Source organism: Nomia melanderi, chromosome 1 (genome assembly GCF_051020985.1).
Source record: "Nomia melanderi isolate GNS246 chromosome 1, iyNomMela1, whole genome shotgun sequence".
NCBI lineage: Eukaryota > Metazoa > Arthropoda > Insecta > Hymenoptera > Halictidae > Nomia > Nomia melanderi.
Genome location: NC_134999.1, coordinates 1,377,738 through 1,396,481, shown reverse-complemented (window position 1 = coordinate 1,396,481; position 18,744 = coordinate 1,377,738). Strand labels below are relative to the sequence as shown.

Sequence of the window (18,744 nt, the reverse complement as noted above, 5' to 3'; positions counted from 1 at the left end):
TTAGATTGCTGATTCATTGCTGATTTTCTCAAAGATGACATCAATGGTGGTCCTAATTTTTTATCAGGAACTGTAAATATAAATGCGTAAACATCTACAATTTGAACATCACGTTACAAAAATGAATATAACTTAATTAATTTATTGTCGTACAATGGGGAGTGAGCCTTGCGATGAAGATTTTCAGATTAATTTAATAAAAATCAATGTTGTCCATTGCCTACAAATCAAAGTGAAAAACTATTTCGCTACTACCAATTTATTACATTCAAAATAAATTTCCGCCTACAGTGGAATGAAAAGTTTCTTTGCATTCCTTCCAAATTGTTAACAGCAAATAGTTACATTAGCTAAGTAGCCAAAGAAAATAATAGGGCAAGGGGTTAATATATCTCTAAACCAACGTATACTTTCAGTATATGGATTATTATCTATATCACTTTTTATAAAAGAGTTTCCAACAAGAAACAGTTTATAGACCGCCATTTTATGTCTCGGAATTTCCATTGTTTCACGAGATTAGCACACCCATATTGGGGTTGTCCGAACTGCCATCAGCTATAACCTGGCATCTACATCGAATCCGTGAATCTCGTGCACCCCTACCACCGGTTCTTCGTTCGTTTCGCTCCTGTTTTTCTCGGTTCTTATCATTCTCTATCAACTGTCCCCTCTTTCCCAGGAAGCAACCCCTAGAAAGAGAAAAGCCTCCCCTCTGGTTGGGATCGGCTTGTTTCCACCCTCGTGGTAACGTTACCGGTGCCTCTTGATTGGCCAATGCCACGACTGTGACGTCACTTCAAGCTTCCTCATTGGCCAACGCGTTTTATCGACATTTCTACTGTGCATCAGATCTCACCCTCTCCCTCTCACGCACGCACGCGCGCCCACGCCATTGCAAAAGTAGACGACATAGGAGGCTGGCCTGAACAAGCATACTTAAGTACTTTCTTGCTCATTCTGCTTCATTCGTTCTTTTCTTTAGCATTTTTCTTCTATGCTACTTCTCTTAAACCTTGTTCTCCGTATACGTCTGTTTTCCACTTTTTTCCGTTTATCGGTAATCATAACGCCTAATGATACAGGTTCCCGGACGAAAAGGTAGCAATTCGAGCTATCATGGAGCTTTCATGTATACCCGCTGACAAAAAATAAGATACAAAGCATTTCAACAGAGATAATGTAATCGCATTTTGTCTTATTATTCGTGTAAGGAATTGTTCGAATGTAATTCAAGAAATTGATGCTATTTGCTACACAAAAGAGGCTAGGAAAGTACGAAATCAATTGATATTAATTGTGAATAAGTGTCAGCAACAGATACGTTGCCATTACAATTGTTTTGTTTCTCAACTTTTGTTTGTTAATGTACCTATTCGAAATTTTCTAAAGTTCTTGTATAATATATAAACATCGTCTCTTATGAGTGTGATACAAATTGGTTATATCTTGAGTTTGATTAGAGAGAGTAGAATAGTATATATTTAAAGATTTTCGATTCATTGGAAGAAGTAAATACACAATTTTTTTAATGGTACTGCATATTTTCTTATTAGTTGGTCGTTATGAATGCTGTGTGCACAAAAGTATTAGGATATAATGTGGGAAAGATGGACAATTTGAATTAAATTTCAAATTTTTTGTAAATCCTATTTGTTAAAGATACTAAAACATGCTTATTTAATAATCAAATATCATACTTGAATACTTCTACAGTATTGCAGGAAATCGAGAAGAATCAATTTCTACAACAAATATACAGAGTTTCGTTAAAAAAAGTGTAACGGTGTTTTCTAAATACATTGTTGCACAAAAAGTGATAAGAAAACAGAACTTACAACACCATTCAACTATTTCCTGGGTAACTAATATTTCCTTCCTATAATCAAACTGGAATATTTATATACATTTAGAAATCGTAATTTTGTACTTATTAACAAAAATCTTAAAATGGAAATAGTGAAGAGACAGTACACGTTCAAAGTTAAAATCCGTGCTTTCATGTAAATGTTAACATAACTTTCTACATTTTATGATAACGTATAGTCTCTCCTGTATTTTTTCTCACTTTTCAATCTTTATTTTCGTTATGCAATTATTTAGTGTGCGTATACACGTTTTTAACAAGAGATATTGTGCTACACAGTTCAAGAATGAAATATTCTTGTACCAACGAAATTACTTTTACTTTCTTGTGCGATGAAAACAGCAGTATTATCCCGTTGAAAAATACATTTATCCCCTAAACTGGTTTTTACATTAGATTCAAGTAAGTTGCACTACATACTCTGCTTACGTCAAAGAGGTTACTAGTCTCTCCATTATATCTATACTTTATCTAAACGATTAAACTTTAGACAATTTTTCTGTTTGTATTTTCGTATGCTTTTCGTAAAATGTGAGTATGAAATTCTTCTCATTCTTTTCTCCGTACGTGTTATTTTGCAAAGTTGAAGTAATAGTTTTCATGATTTTATGTAAGTTTAGTTTTTCATTAGAACTTTAATCGTATAGTATCCATGTATCTATCTGGAGTACAGAGCAAATGTTCCTGAAGTTTGAATTCCATCTTTTTTGTGCAATATAACTTGTTACGAGGTATGAGCTCGACGTAGCGCATAAAATAGAACGATCTCCACGAGTCGAGCTCGTCATCTGTCGTTAAGATGTTATGTAACACATTACGTATGCAAATTTCCATTTCCTTCCTGCGTCAGTAAAATTCCCTTGAAAAATTTGAAAATGCCTGAACGCCCGCAATCGGTGTATTGGTTGTAGAGTGCGACAGGAAGTATTGCAGACGATGGTAAAAATTATCAGAAAAAAATTCTGATCTCTTATTCATCTTCACGTTGACACTTATCAACAATTGCTAGTAGTAATGTACTACACTGCGAAAGTATTGACACACTCGAGATATTTGTGATAACTTTATGTAAAAAGGTAACACGTTAACACCTATCTAAGTGTTTACATTGGCAGTATTTCATCGTACATTACCTAACTCCTTGAAGTTATACGATTATAATAGAAGATACTGTATTTCCAAATACATAGAATAATGACGAGAGTCAATAATGCTTATTGTATATCTAATCTGTTAACAAATGTTTTAATACACTATTGACTGTAACGCTTTCAATTTTCAAACGTTGTTAACAAAATACGCTAACTCACGTTTTCCATTTCAGAAATATTGGTGACTAGAGGTATTGAATAATGTCAATAGTGAACTTCAGAAATTATTTTACGTGTATGCGTGCGCAGACGCGTTCATTTGAAAAAAATAAATCTTCCACGGAGTTACAGCAAGAGTAAACGGTTCCTTTTATTTGCAACCACTCCAAAGGGCTTTTTGAGAACATATTTGCGCGCGTCTCTTAAGGCGCACACCCTATAAGAACTAGAAAGCTAAGAGTTCGTAATTCAATAACCGTGCTCTCCGATCTCGTCTTTCTCTCTCCAACTGTGTCCCCCATATAGGAAGATAGTACGAGAAGATGGGATAGCGAAAGTGCGGCTACCTCTCAAGGGGAGAACAGCTCAAAATGTCTGCTACTTTGAGGACCACGACCCAGAAAACTGTCTTTCTGTATGCCTGAGAGAATTCTGTGCACTTTCACAGTTAATCGGCTGTACAGACGGAAAATGGATCTGGAATAATGGTTTCTTATATTGGCTAAAAAAAGAGATAACACATTTTATATATCTGGTTGTGCTCCGAAGCTAACAGGGGAATATATTGGTTGTATACATTCTTTTAACTATTGCCGATTAGCATCGAGCAATTTTTGCTAAAACTTTCCTATAGAATGGGATATTTGAATACGTTGAACGACGCACGATTTCATAGAGCAAAATGCACAAAGTAGAGAAAATATAATAATAAATCATTTGATTGAACTGTATTATTATTATTATTACACATTCATCTAGCTAAATATCTCTGCATTAGGTGGCATTATTTATAATCTATAAATGTTCTCAAATAATCATCGTTTAGTTCAATGAACTATAGTAACTTGAGTTAATTGGGCGTCTCCGGTGACTCTCATGGCATTCAATGTGCTAGTGAGACAAAAATGTTTCAAAGTATTTATTAGAACTGCGATAATCATTTTTGTTATTAACATATAATCTAGTAGTCTCTCTTACACAGTTAACTACGTTTGACGAGTATACACATCATCTTTTCAGACACATATGTAATTCTTCGCTGTTTTGCTTCAGTTTCCATGGTTTTTCATTAAAATATACCCTAGGTGCATTTGCCATGCGTCTGACGAATACGCACTTCATTTTTTAATTCTATATCATACAAAACGAGAGATTTTTTAAACGAAATTTCACAGTTACCAGGTTAACGTATTCCTATCGGAAAACGAGAATTCTCATTTCCCGGTGCTTATGTATTAAGAAATGAATGTAAAACTATTAATGTGCAAAGCACATTGGAAGAAAATTATTAAGGCAGGTGCGACAGGTAAATATTTTCAAGCACACGAAGAAACAACGTATCTGTCTATGGCAGATATGAATTATAATATAAACAACTGGGAATTTAAACACTGAAATTTAGCAATATACTTCCTGTCTGACGTACGCTTCGAAGGAAAAGTTTAGGTAATGATTTATGTAGATTCTTATGTGTTCATCCAATTTTTTCATTTCTTCAGCGGTACATAAGTTTAATTCTAAATTGTTAAATTGGTAACCACTTATATACATATCTCTTGTTACTTACGCCTATATTTTCAGAACCGAAAACAATTTTTCAGATCTGTCATGAAGACATATTTTAGAACAAATATTTTAAATAAAGAAAATAACATTTTCTTAATACTTTCTATTAAGAAGGAAATACTTCCTTAATAGGAATCCTAATGGATGGAAATGATCTACACCCTAATCCTTTCCTGAATGAAATATATTGTAAATTGGTTATTTAAATACATGTACCTATAATACTATCTGATACGCTGAATCCAAAAAGTAAAAAACTATATTTAATAATTGTCAAAAATATTCACGCATCACTTGTAAAACTTAGTGTTATTAGTATTATTTAATATCTATATTTTAACATTCATCTTAGTATTGTTTCAAACAATAATAATGATTTTCAAAACATTCATTATTCTACAAACTTAAAAAATACTCCGTTGAAATGGAACGTAAAATGTAAAAACTGTTGTGGTATAAGAAATTCAAATCTAAACACATCAATATTGAGAAACTTTTCTAACATCGTTAGAAAAAAATATATACAAGTTGGCGATGTTTATTTTGTCTACAAGCTTTCTTGTTTCCTCTCAGATAGGAAGTCGATTTTCTCGTAAAACGCCCAGTAGGTAGGCTTCGATCGGAAGTCGAATCGAAGTAAAAAGGTCGAATGAAAACTCGGCTAACTTAATATCGGGGCTCGGATTCACCTTTCTTTTTCTACGGCGTAATGGGATTTCTTGTGCGGTGATTCGAGAATTATTCTCTTACCACTGTGCTACCCTTTTTTTTGTCATTATCATTAATGAAGACGTTATCATTGCTTTTTGAATCAGATTCCTGTCGCTTTTGATTCATTTACAACACACACATAATATTTATTTATTATAAGAAATGTATTCTGTACACACCATATATTGCCAATAGAAGTTGTAATGAAATTTTATAGCTTTGTGGAATTGAAATTAACATCACGATGGGATGTCGAAATTTGTGTTCAAAAATGAATCGAGATGAGTTACAAAATTTGAAAAAGATCGAACTCAAAGTACGACCAATAGATGAAGACTAGTATTTAAATCTTAAATTTTTTAAAAGACTCGTTACTTCAAACAGTAGTATGTCAGTAACATTAGTTAGTAGGTAATAGTAGTTAATAAAAATTTAAAAATCGACAGTTTCGTTTACTTCATGTTATGAATTTGCAAAGAAAATAAAAACAATTTGTTTAATATTTGTATTGCCTAGTATTTTAGCACCGAGATTGTGAGGTTTTCTCACACTGTGATGACATTTGTTTGTATAATAAGATAATGGTTGGTGAACATTCTTTTTCATTTTTTTGCTTTTCTTTGCGCCATAAATTTTATCCGAAGTGCTTATAAATAATCAATTCGATGTAAATCAGGACTATTCATTAACCATTTTATAGTTCAATGCCTTTTTCTTGCCGGAAAACCCTATTTGTATATTTACTGTGTTTGCACAACACTTTTATAAACGGCTTAGTTGATTTGGTATGAATTTTCTCCAATATTATATTGAATGCGCTATCAAGAAATGATCTAGGGCTCCCTTAGCAAGCCTGTGTGTATCAACACAAATTATTGCAAAAGGATTTAATTTATGAGAAAGTTTTAGGTTTAAAATTTAACTACTATACGCCGCTGTAACAGCTTCTTCAGATGTATCATAAATATATCTAAACGATACACCATTATAGTAACATTCGCACTTCTTTTCGAATGGTATCCCACTATAGTGGTTCATTTCTTTTTCTGAAATCAAGAGAGATAAACGTCGAAACCCTACAAAAGTAAAATGTGTCTTTCATTAAGTGTTCTGTTTAGAATCCTGACACAGTAACATGTAAACGTATTGACTAGCAACAAATTCAAATAGAAAATAAGATGAGAATAAAAGAAACCTGACTAATTAGACCTAGAGTACATCCAGAGTTCATTTTCTGCGGAACCAAGAGCGCAATGTTGTCTATTTTAGCGTAACTGCACGGTAGGAAACTTCACTAGTCGTAAATTGCAGTACTAGATTTAAAACATACAATTGGCACCAACATTTACTGTACAGAAATATAGTTTGATGATAAGTACTTATTTTTCGTTATTTCGTTATTTTGTTATTTTGTTATTTTGTTATTTTGTTATTTTGTTATTTTGTTATTTTGTTATTTTGTTATTTTGTTATTTTGTTATTTTGTTATTTTGTTATTTTGTTATTTTGTTATTTTGTTATTTCATTATTTCGTTATTTCGTTATTTCGTTATTTTGTTATTTTGTTATTTTGTTATTTTGTTATTTTGTTATTTTGCGTGAGCATCACTTGTAATCAAATAACAAGTGATTGTTGTTCAAATTAATTATCTAAATTAACCATTTAAGTCTCAGAGATCAATGAGAAACACTGTCGAAAAATGTTATTGCAAACACTTGTCTGAATTGAGTGTGAAGTGACCCAAGTGACGCTATTTCGACAGACTCTGAGTGCACCGTCGGTTGTCCATAGCGTTCTAATATGCTGGGATTTTTCGACATGAAATTTGAACAGTTATTTATTTTGTTTGGTTATATGAAATAAATATGTATTTGTAAAACTTGTTCCATCTTTCCTTTCCAATATTTTGTTTCCTCTTGTACAGACAAACTTTGTTTACACGATTTTCATTCGTGTAAACCGAATTCATGTGGGACGGATTTTCGCGTAAATCGAGAGTCAGGTGTATTCACAAACCTTTGCTTCTACAAATATTGGTTTCGACCTATGCAACAGGGTAGATACCAGTATAAGCCGGAAACGTGAATAAGAAAAGTTTGAGTCTAATATGTTATAATGTCACTATAATAACAGTAAAACTGATGATTATAATACTGATGCTGAAGGTAAATCACGTTTTCGTAAAGAATCTGTCCATCAATCAGTAGACTGACAAGATGTAGCCAGACTTCAAACTAAATAAAACTGGGAGAATGAAACTTGAAAGCAGTTAAAGCCTCTGTATATTGCGATGTACTTCTATGGTGAAATGTTGTCATTGTTAAATTCCTATTTTTCCAACAACTGGAAACTCCTTTTTAAAAGTTCCATGTGCAAATTACAAATATGATGGATGAACAATATAATTACATAAACCTTAAAGTAATTATATTTACTACAAACTTCATCTTTTAACTCTATTACAATATTTTGTTCTGATTCACCCCGATTTTAGGGGTGGATTTGTATTTCTCACTTTTCAGTTTTCTGATTATAGAACTGCTTTTCCAGTTAAAAGAATTTTGTTATTCATGATAAAGCTTAATGTCTATTAATAAGAAATTTATGAAAAAAAGATTGATTCTAAGTTTTAACTATTAGTTTCTCGCTGTTAAATCTAAACTGACTCGATTCGCCTTGGTTTATCTATTCTCACTAATTTATTGGTACAAATTAATGTAAAATATGCTTTTCACACGCAAAGAAACCAATGGTAAACGTAAAATCACTCTATGGTGACAGTATAACAAAGAAACGCACATAAAATAGATGATAAGCAGTTAACAATAAAATATTTCGAGAAGGAGAGTTTTAGTGAAGGTTTTCTTAATATTTTCGCGAAAAGTGCAGCAACGAAGGATATTCATCTGAAAACAGCAGTTGCAAAGATAAGAAAAAGATAATAACATAACCCGAAGGGGGCTGATATCCCTCATACTTTCTCTCTGCACCATCTTCTTACCTCTCCTCCTAGCGAAGGAAGAACCTCGGCAAGGCCGAGACGTTTCAGATCTATCTAGGGTGGAGAAAATTCAATTTAAAATGGCGGCTCAGATATAATGGCAGCCTCCGGTACGGCACCACCCTCCTACGTTCCCCCTCAACTCATCTCAACTTTGCCACCGCTGTTCCCTACCTATTTCTCTTTCATCCAAAAGCACCCTGCTCGCGTGTGTCGCCATCTTACACGATACAGAATACCATAACTATATATAAGTATCTATATATACATATAACGTAAGAGCTTTTACAGCATTCTTTTGCTAGTATGTTGGCATGAAAAAAATTCGAGTTTTCTAAAAACAATAAAATGTACCGTTTATAAGTGTTTAACATTAACCATAACACTACTTTAATTTTCTAGAGTTTTACTGGTTCGAAGTAATCACTTCTATATATTAATAATATTAAGAGAAAAGTGTATTAAGAAAACACTTGGAAAAAATTGGAGGTTAAGATTGATTTGAAATGATAAAAATAAGGTGCAGAATCTTTTTTTGCACTTATTAGTTCAAAGTACGATTGGACATGATTGTAATTACAATGTTCAAAGTTTCTTTCGAAATATTCGATTCTAGAATTCAATATCTGCAATTTCCAGTTATTTTTTAAGTTGAAGATTGCAATAATTGCGAAGTTTTCTAACTGAGCGCTCACCGACTGAAAAGTGGTCTGGAATCATGGCAAATTCGTAAGTCCCTTTATATTATATATTTTAAAGAAGAGGAAAGCTTATGAATAAGATGAAATAGATACAGGATGTCTAAGAATATGATTGTGAAACATCAAAAAATATGTAAAATATATTAATAGACACATTCCTAATGTGAATGACTTGAAGACTTAATATGAGTTCACAATTAAAAGAAATCCAGCTTCTATATAGCAAATAATAAATGATGTATTAATTACGAATTATCGTAAAATTTTGGGTGATAACAATCTCCAACATAATATTTGATCAACTAATCCTAATATAGACGGTGGAGCAAAAATGAATTTTTCAGGATACTATATTTTTTTCACCATAAAAATTAGCATTTTCAGGTGAGGTCTATGCTGAATCATTACCTATTTCTGATGGATTCGATGAATTATTTAAGAACGATTTGAGACAAAATATACAAAACAATAATACTCACAAGTAGATAAGTTTATATTTTTATTAAAAGAATACGTATAATTTAAATTGCCTTATATTGCAATATGCACTTTCAGTGAGATGTTGAAATCTGTTTTATTCGTGATGATTGCAATGAACACAAAAATGAAGTCTCAATATCGTTCATTTGTATCTAACAGGGATAAAAATGGCGAGCGTCGCGTCGGCCACGTCGAAAGAAATAAAGACGTTGAAGAAACAATGATGAGCAGTAATCAAAAAAAAAATTACTGTATAAGGTTATTAAATATATTTTTTTAACGTGACACTCACTATTTCAAATGTTAATCAATTGATTTTATAGAGCGAAATAAAATAAAGAACTCCTTGGATTCCTAATCAAGTTTATAGACACTTAAAGAAATTTTTTGTGAACATAAAAATAAATGAATTTTTTTTATCTCAGATAGCCATATAAGATGATAAACCAATATAATACGTCCTGAGAAATTATAATTGCAGTTTCAGGCTAATATATTGTATCAATTAACCCTATCTTGGAAACAGTCAGCTTATAAAGTGTTTCCTTGTATGGGAAAAGATAATAAATAATTGTTCATATTTTCAATTGAGAATATCCCACTAAGGACACATTAAAAGGTCCCACGTCAAATGTTTACCTTTATTTATACTTTTTCGCTAACTTTTTAATTTTTCTTGTTATATTATACGTACAATATTATGTAGTTTCATTTGACGACGCAACCTGGTGAGAGTGTTTGCGGGTACGCTAGCTTTTTTATTCTGAATTTTCCATTTTCTTTCTTCTGTACACTAAAACTGCTCTGTGCTTTCCTCATTAAAATACTTGCAGTGTGGCATTGCTTACATTAATCAAAAAGCTTACTGTTAATAACAATTTTGTAACGGTAAGCTAGAGAACAACACAAAGAAATGAAGGAATTCTAGAGATTTGCGTTGACTGTAATCCTACTTTTTCTATTCTATCCCGATTTAAATTAAATTATTCTACTGAATTTAGAAAATCCTGAAAAAATATCGGTTTCTAACGGGCAGTTGAAATTAATGAACTGGTAATTCCGGTAAACTAAAAATATTTGTTTGCAACTATATATATAACAGCATAAAAATTACGAAAAAGTTGTAAACATTTATAATTAAATGATTTACAAATAACTGATCATTTGAAATGAGATGGTAATAAAAACTGTTTCTCTTAATTGAATTAAGTTGTAAATAGCGAATATGTTACACATTCAATTGCATCGGGGAATTATCAACGAATTCATTAGACCCTTGTTATACTCGATAGGATGTTCAGGTTATAAATATAACGTTTTTCCGTAGTTATAATCATAAAATGTCCTGAAACTATTTCATTAAGAAATTCCTGTATCAAGACATGTCCTTTTAAACAGTCTTCCTACAATACAGTAAATTTCTAATCTTTTTAAATAAAGAACATCATTCAAATGCAGGATGTCCAAACGAAAAATGTTAAACAAATATAAATAAACAAAGTATATAATATAATCATAAATAAGCATTGTCCCAAGATTAAAATTATATTCCAAACATGTCTACTTGCGAATCTAAAAAATTATAGTGGAAAGCGTAATAATTGAGTAATAATCTAATAAATATATTTCTGCGCGTTCGTTGAGTTTGAAAAAATTCAAGCTTGGAGTTTTGTAAACAGCTGTATTTCTGAAAACGTTGTACAGGTTGACAGTAGAACAGAGGAAATTCTTTCTAAAAATACACAATTAATCATTGAATGCCATGGTTAAATTCCCAGTTGAAACAACTGTACGAGCGACTATCAAAAAGTTCGATCGAGAGTTAATTTAAATAGACAACTCGCGAACGCTCCAAAGCTATCGGCTGCAAATCACTTTTGCATTTGCAGATGAAATGAACACGTTCGAAAGTCTCCGCCGCACTGGTGAAGTTACTCCCTGTCTGGACACTTTGTGCATGAATTACAACCAGCGAGTAAAAGCAAACCGCGTTTTACTTGGCATCGCAGTTTAACAGGGTTAAGTCGCCGCGGTCCCGGGCTTTTAACACAAACAACACCATCCTGCATTATATATCAAAAGAGCGAAACCTACTGGCAACTGTTTTAATATGTACCGCTCAGAATTCGGGGACCATATAGTCATGCCTGCGCATAGGGACATCGCACGGACGGCGTACAAAGCTACCAAGCTTTCCCTTTCCATCCTTCTTTAATGTCGTCAAAAACCACATTGCTACCCCCGAATCTGTTGCGTTTCATCTGCCCATTGAAGTTTTGACTTCTTAACGAATGAATCATTGATTTTTCTTACAGATTTTAAATACTATTAGTTATTAACCATTCACCTGTTAACTGCGGAATTTACTTTGAAAAATCTCTTGTTTTGCGCACAATAAAATCAAAAAATGAGTTGTATACTTGTCAAATATATTTTAATAGAAAAACCAAAAGGAAACAAAGAAAAATTACATGTTTATCTGAAAAGAATTCATCGTTGAATGAATTAGTATCATTTCGAGCTTTAAGATAACGCGTATACTCCTCAAGCAGTTAACTGGTTAACTACTATAAACGTTCAAGCTTATAAACCTATCATAAAGAATCTCTGGTGATTGCAGTTATTTACTTATTTTTGTAATTGAACATCAGATTTCATGAAGCGATCATATGAAGTGATCAGGAGTAGGGAAGTGTCAGAGATGTTGTATGCCAGTTAAGGGTTAATATAAAGTAGACAAAACATGTGTTATTAACTGACTTGTTATGTATTCATACGTATATACGAAGTAATATTCCAAAGAGTTTATAATAATTTGTTATTTACTGAAAATTTTGATTTGTTCAGAAAACATGTACAGTATACTTGATTTGAGATCACTCAGGTTAATCAGGCGAGAGATGCACGCACCGAATATTTAGAAATTAAATAAAAATGTTTGAACGATATACCTACAATATTGGAAATACCTATTGCAACAAAATAAGAATAATCTGACACTCTTACCAATTATAGTTCTTTGTTCCACTGTTTTTAATTATCTGTATATGTAGATATACTGTTTTTAACTGTATAGTAAATTGCTGATAATAATATTGATGGTAACAATAACAATTGTTTGTTTATTTTACGTGTAAAATGAATATGGGCAGAATTATAATTAAATAATTGTAAAAAGAAAACTGATATATCGAATTTTCAAGGTGATTTTCGTCATTCTATTTGCAATATGTTTTTGGCATTAGTCTTCATGTGCATTGTTCTTTTAACGACTGACAAATCCTTTTGACCAGATAAGCATCAAACCGGTATTCTCAACTTTTCTATTTCTATCGTTATTTACCTTTTTTTACTATTGTATATTAATATGTGGTACTAAACTATTGTTTTAGATAGCTCATTTTGAATTTTAAAAGAAGACTTCAATCGATCTGCATGCTGTATCACAATTTCATTACAAAAATTATTTGCGGAATAGTAAATCAGTTTTCGTAAAACAACAGTTTAATGTTTACAAGATTGAAAACTTTTCTATTCACACTATAGTGGCATCAGTTTTAAAAAGTTATGAAATTTGTCGTATATATTGTTTCTATTGCTACGATATAGACTCAAAGAAATAGAATTTTGCAAATACTTTCCTACCATTAATCGATTGTAAATGAGGACAACAGATGTTAATTTAAAATAAAAATAAAATAAATAAATAAAATTTTCAATTTACTGAATAATCTTTATACTTCCGAATCTTGATTCACCGATTCAAGTATTTTTTAACATCCCAAGGTTTCACAAGTCGTTTAAGCCTTGCATGACAGTTTTCATTATTTCCGCTTCATTTTGATTTCCATGAAAGTGTCTTAAGTATTTCAACAGTATAACCATCTACACTGCAGATGGTTAACAATTTATGCAACAGAACTTCTTAACCCGAATATAGTTGTCGCTGATTGGCGTCATTCAAGCTGTTTTCGTGCTAAACACGTGTTCATGTAATCTTTCAGCAGCACGGAACATTTCATTTTCCATTGCTTATTTCTAAGAAAGACATGACTATGTAAGATGATACATTGGTCAGATTTTTAAATAATACATCAAATTAAAATGATGTTTCTTACTTTTTATCACATCAATCATCGGTTCCTCTATTGAATAATGCAATTATCAAGTATAATCTCGCAATATCTTATCCCATTCTGTTTCTAGGCATTATCGTGGTTAAATGAAGTTTTGAAATAATTAATTCTTTTTATAAATGCCGACTAGTTAAGCATTAACAACAATTACTAATTATACTTACATCCGGAATGTATGCTGGCCTGTTTGAGGGTAGAAAATGGTCACGTGAAATATAATTTCTAAACACTTTAAAATATACTCAGTGCCAATGCAAAACCGCACTTGTACTAATTTATAAGCTGTTTATTTTGAAAGTGACTTAAGTCAATTGAAAAAAAAGAAAAAACTGTTAAAAGTAAAAAGATAATGTAGAAATGCAACTGTTATAATCATTCAGTTGATTTTTTTGGAAAATGGACTAAACTACTTTTAAAATAAACAATTCATATTACCCTAGCACATTGAAGTAAACTGTGTTATTTACGCAACAAATCTGATATCGGTGTTCTCATTATAGCCTTCATTATATAATTTCTCGTTTTCTATGTGACGGTAAGTAAAAATTAAAACCACTAGGACCTCGGTTTATATGATTTTCATTTGTAAATATAATTTTATACTATTCTAAAATCCTCTTATATCGTTTAATATTGATACTCTCTCCTACGTAAGTTTTACTCGCTTAATATTCGTAGTTGAGCGCACATTACGAACGTTTCTGGAGTTAGATTAAACTATGACCTTCTGAGCAATTTCATATGTCGCGACGCTGAAAATAAGGACAGAGTAGAATCCACAAGAGAACCTTCATCACTCTTATTTTCCTCATTATTATTTGTATAATTATAAACAAATTCTGTACATCTGTTATTAATATTACAGTATTTAAAACTGATAAAATTTGTATTAACGTTGAACTGCTTTGAAGTCCTTTTCGGTTTTTCTTCTTTAGTATTTAGTATTTCTTTAGTGTTTTACATTAAAAACATATCCGTTAACATAACTGAAATAACTACTCGTGATTTTATTTGTTGTATCATAAATAAATAATAATTAGTACTTCGGAGAGGGAGACGGATGATTCATGGGGGGGCCGCAATAAAAATTTTTATTCGACGCTTCTCTTTTCTCTTTGATCGATTTTGCAAACCCTCGAAAGGCACGGGGTGCCTTGAATCGACATTTGCGCTCGTAATTTCATTTTATCGCCCCACATGTGTCTTTGATTCAATTACAACGTGAATCAGGGTCAAAAAGATAGACGCATGGAGAAATATATTTATAACTTTAAATTTTTTATATCCAACACGGACAGGATACATTATCGATAACGAAATTGAGAGAATGCCTTTTTACTGTTTACAGAAAACTTCCAAAGAAAACCATTTGCTTTTTATGTCATTTTGAATGCGTACTGCGTATATATTAGTAGTCAAGAAATAAAACCAAGGATTTCTTGTATAATAACATATAAATTTATGATTAAGCTGTGAATTTTTATAAATTTATTCACAAAAATTATTGTTGAACAAACATTTCTTTTGCTATAGATTTTGTTATCACGATAGTAATATAAAACCTGCTTTATTTTTGCATAATTATTTCTTTCTGCATTTATTATGTTTCTCAAACGCTTCACTTGCGTAATACCTGCAACCTATTCATAATTTGAGACAAAAACGCACATAAATTTCATATTAATTTAAATTACACATGTGGAATTGGTTAATGATTTTAAGTTGCTGAAAACTGATAAACGAATAAAAATGTTCTCTTTTCTCCACCGAGTAGTAAAAAATTAGATCATAAGATATTTATTCTATTGAAGAAAAAGTTTTTAATTTCAATACAAAAAATTCAACACTTACCCATACAGATTTAGAGCATGGCCATTAAATACGAAATTGGTTTTACATTATCGTGATTTTAACAAGTTACTTAAGTGTATATTTAAAAGAATTTAGAAACATTTAGAATTCGCAAATAAGTGTAAACAAAGTTTATTGTGAAAATCTTTGAAGTGCAAAAACGAAAATGATTTTCGTGATTGACTTAGCTAAATTCGTTATACTGGTGTATAATTAACTAGTTAGCATTAGTAGACAGTATGAATAATAAAAGAATGTGGCGACTGAAAACTTACGAAATTTTCTTATATTATTAGAAAACTTGCTATATAAGATTGTTACAGCCCAAATAGTCTTATTTCTCTTCTTCAAAATGTTTCTTTCAAAAAGAAATATTACTTACTACAGTATTCAATATCATCGAATTTGATAATAATTTTTTCAAAATTGTACGCATATAAATCTAGACTTCAGAGATCACTATTAGCTCTATTACCTCGTGGCAAGAAAACGTCAGTTTGAAAATTGTGGATCAGTTTCGTCATTAATCATACTTTTCCTTGAGTTAGAAAGTGCAACACACCTACCTGAATTCTAGCTTCGTTCAATTTAGTGGATCTCGCCAATTCCTCCCTGCAGTATATGTCCGGGTAATGAGATTTTGCGAATGCCGATTCCAATTCTGCCAGCTGCTCCTGCGAAACAATTGGAGGGCCATAGTAAAGCCGATCTGAACTACCCGGCAGGAAATATGAGCGTGACACGAAAGGCTTTGGATTGAGGTAATCGAAACGTCATTATCGAAGAAAGAGCGAGCCCAGTTTGAAAGTAATCCCAGTATCGAAGATCAGAATAATACAGCATGCGCCGAAAAGATAGCACACACTAAAGTGATATTTTGACAAATTTTGGAACTTAATAGAGGTAACAAAGCAGGTATTTTAATTGAATTATTAGATCAACAGATGACTTTATTCAACAATGTAGAAAAACAAGAAAATATTAATGCGACAAGAAATAATGCATTATTAAAAAGATATTATGCATATACTGTTATTGTTTACAACATTTTTGATGATTTCTTGTACTTCAGATAAATTATACGTAATACAAAGTAAAGTTATCTAACAGTAACACTACCGAATGGGTCAAAACGACCCATTCGTGAATTCTTCTTTTACAATTATGGGAAAGATAACAAATGCTTCGCTGAGAATGCATCGAAGAAACTGATTCAGTAATACAAAAAGTGAATTATAAGTTAATCGAAATCATAATAGATGTATTCTTCGAGTTTCTGTAGACAAATTTTAAAAAGTCAACTTAACTGCACGATAGTTTTAGCGTTAAATATATTCTCGGCTTGCTTATTTCAATTTTGTATCATACATTCTTCAACCTTTTCACTCTATGACATTGATCACTTTTTGATTGTATAACTCAGATTAATTGCGTGCCATATTCTTTGGTTGCATTCATGTCAAAAGAACATGGAAACTTTTCTACAGTTTGCATACTACATTTATTAAAAATCTATTCGTGCATTGCTTTATGAAGAACTATGAAAATTATCCTGATAAAAAATGAAATATTATTTAGTTCACTTGACATTGTGGATTATTAACTATTAAATATTCTATTTATAAATATTATAATTGTGTTGCTGTACATTTATCTCTTCACGACTTAAAATTTGTTACCTTCTAAGATCATCAAAAGAATATTGTTTCTACATAGTTATATTTTAAACGATTCTCTTCTTTAAATATCATTTTTCACCACTTTCTTCTAGTAAATATTAATATACAAAAGAACATACAAACATCTTGATGTCTTTTTAGTTTGTTTTATTTTTAGTACTTACACTCTTCTACAAAATGTTCTACAAATCTTTTATTGGTATCATCACACATGTTATTCTAAATTTTTTCCAAGATTACAAGTTACTATGTGACTATAATTTTCTTGCTTAATTTTCTTAATTATTTATATTTTACTACTATGTAACCTTTGTTTCTTCTCAGTACATTAGATGTATGACATAAACGCAACAATTTAAAATACAATTCAACACGGCATAATATGGGCAATTAACTGTCTATTCACATATGTATTTACACGATTACATATATGTGAAAAGTATAAGAAATAGAATTCTGTAAAGAATATATATTTGCAGTATGAAATAGAATATTTGTGACAGTGCCTTTAATCATAGTTATACTACTGTTCATAAGTTTTAAAGCAGTGATATTGTTTAGTTGAACAAATAATTCTTCGTTAATACAAAAACTAGCGTCTGTAAACAAGATCAACAAAACATTTTAATGATTGTATAGAAAAATTTTCTTTTGCAAAATACATTTTTCAAATATTCTTTATTCTATCGTTTTTTCCATACGTATGCTTCTACTTTAGTATTATGGTAATACTTAAATGGAAATTATTTTAAACAGTTCATAAGTACATTGTCCATAATTTACTCAAGAGTTATTAAAAATAAAAATGGCCATTTAGGAAAGAAGTTGATAGTACTGTACGTAGTACTGTTCCTTTACCAACCTATCGTAAATACAGATTCCTTTAGCTTTCTACATTCACATTAAATTACTGTGAGCAGCCATGACATTCCTTAAACACTCATTGTCCTCTTTCAACGAGTCGTTTATCAGGATGTCGACGATCTCGATATTGGACTCTATATGGTAGCTAGCTGCGGTAGACGCGTTTCTGTCATATGCACTTAAGAAGACAATCATATCTATATACTCGCAATTATTGTACTCAGCTATATAGGTGAACTGACAAATTCCGATTGGTTTTAACAAGAAGAATAAAGTAACAGATCTAATGCAAAGCACTTTATCATGGTGGTAAAATTTGTAAATGCAAACGTGATTAGAAGTATTAGACTATAGATAGACCCATTAACTCGAAAAGTAACTCAACGAATGTGTATCAAGCAAATATTAGGAATTTATTTACTGTTAGTACACAAAAGTTATTGTAACTCATCGATAGATAATATGAAAATACGGAATCATGTAGAATATCAAATCGTAAACCTTTACCATTTCCCAGTTGACTTCAATTTAAAAATTTTAACTTCTAGGTTGCATTGCTTAAAACGCAATCGAATAA

General features: G+C 31.2%; 1 protein-coding gene across 1 annotated transcript in view; it reads right to left on the bottom strand.

Moving 5' to 3' along the window:
• LOC116430368 (homeobox protein unc-42) overlaps positions 1-18,744 on the bottom strand; it is a 56,394-nt gene that overhangs the window by 19,101 nt on the left and 18,549 nt on the right. The window contains exon 3 of the mRNA XM_031984437.2: positions 16,191-16,298. Coding sequence (XP_031840297.1) covers positions 16,191-16,298 — 108 coding nt within the window. The remainder of the gene's footprint in view (positions 1-16,190; positions 16,299-18,744) is intronic.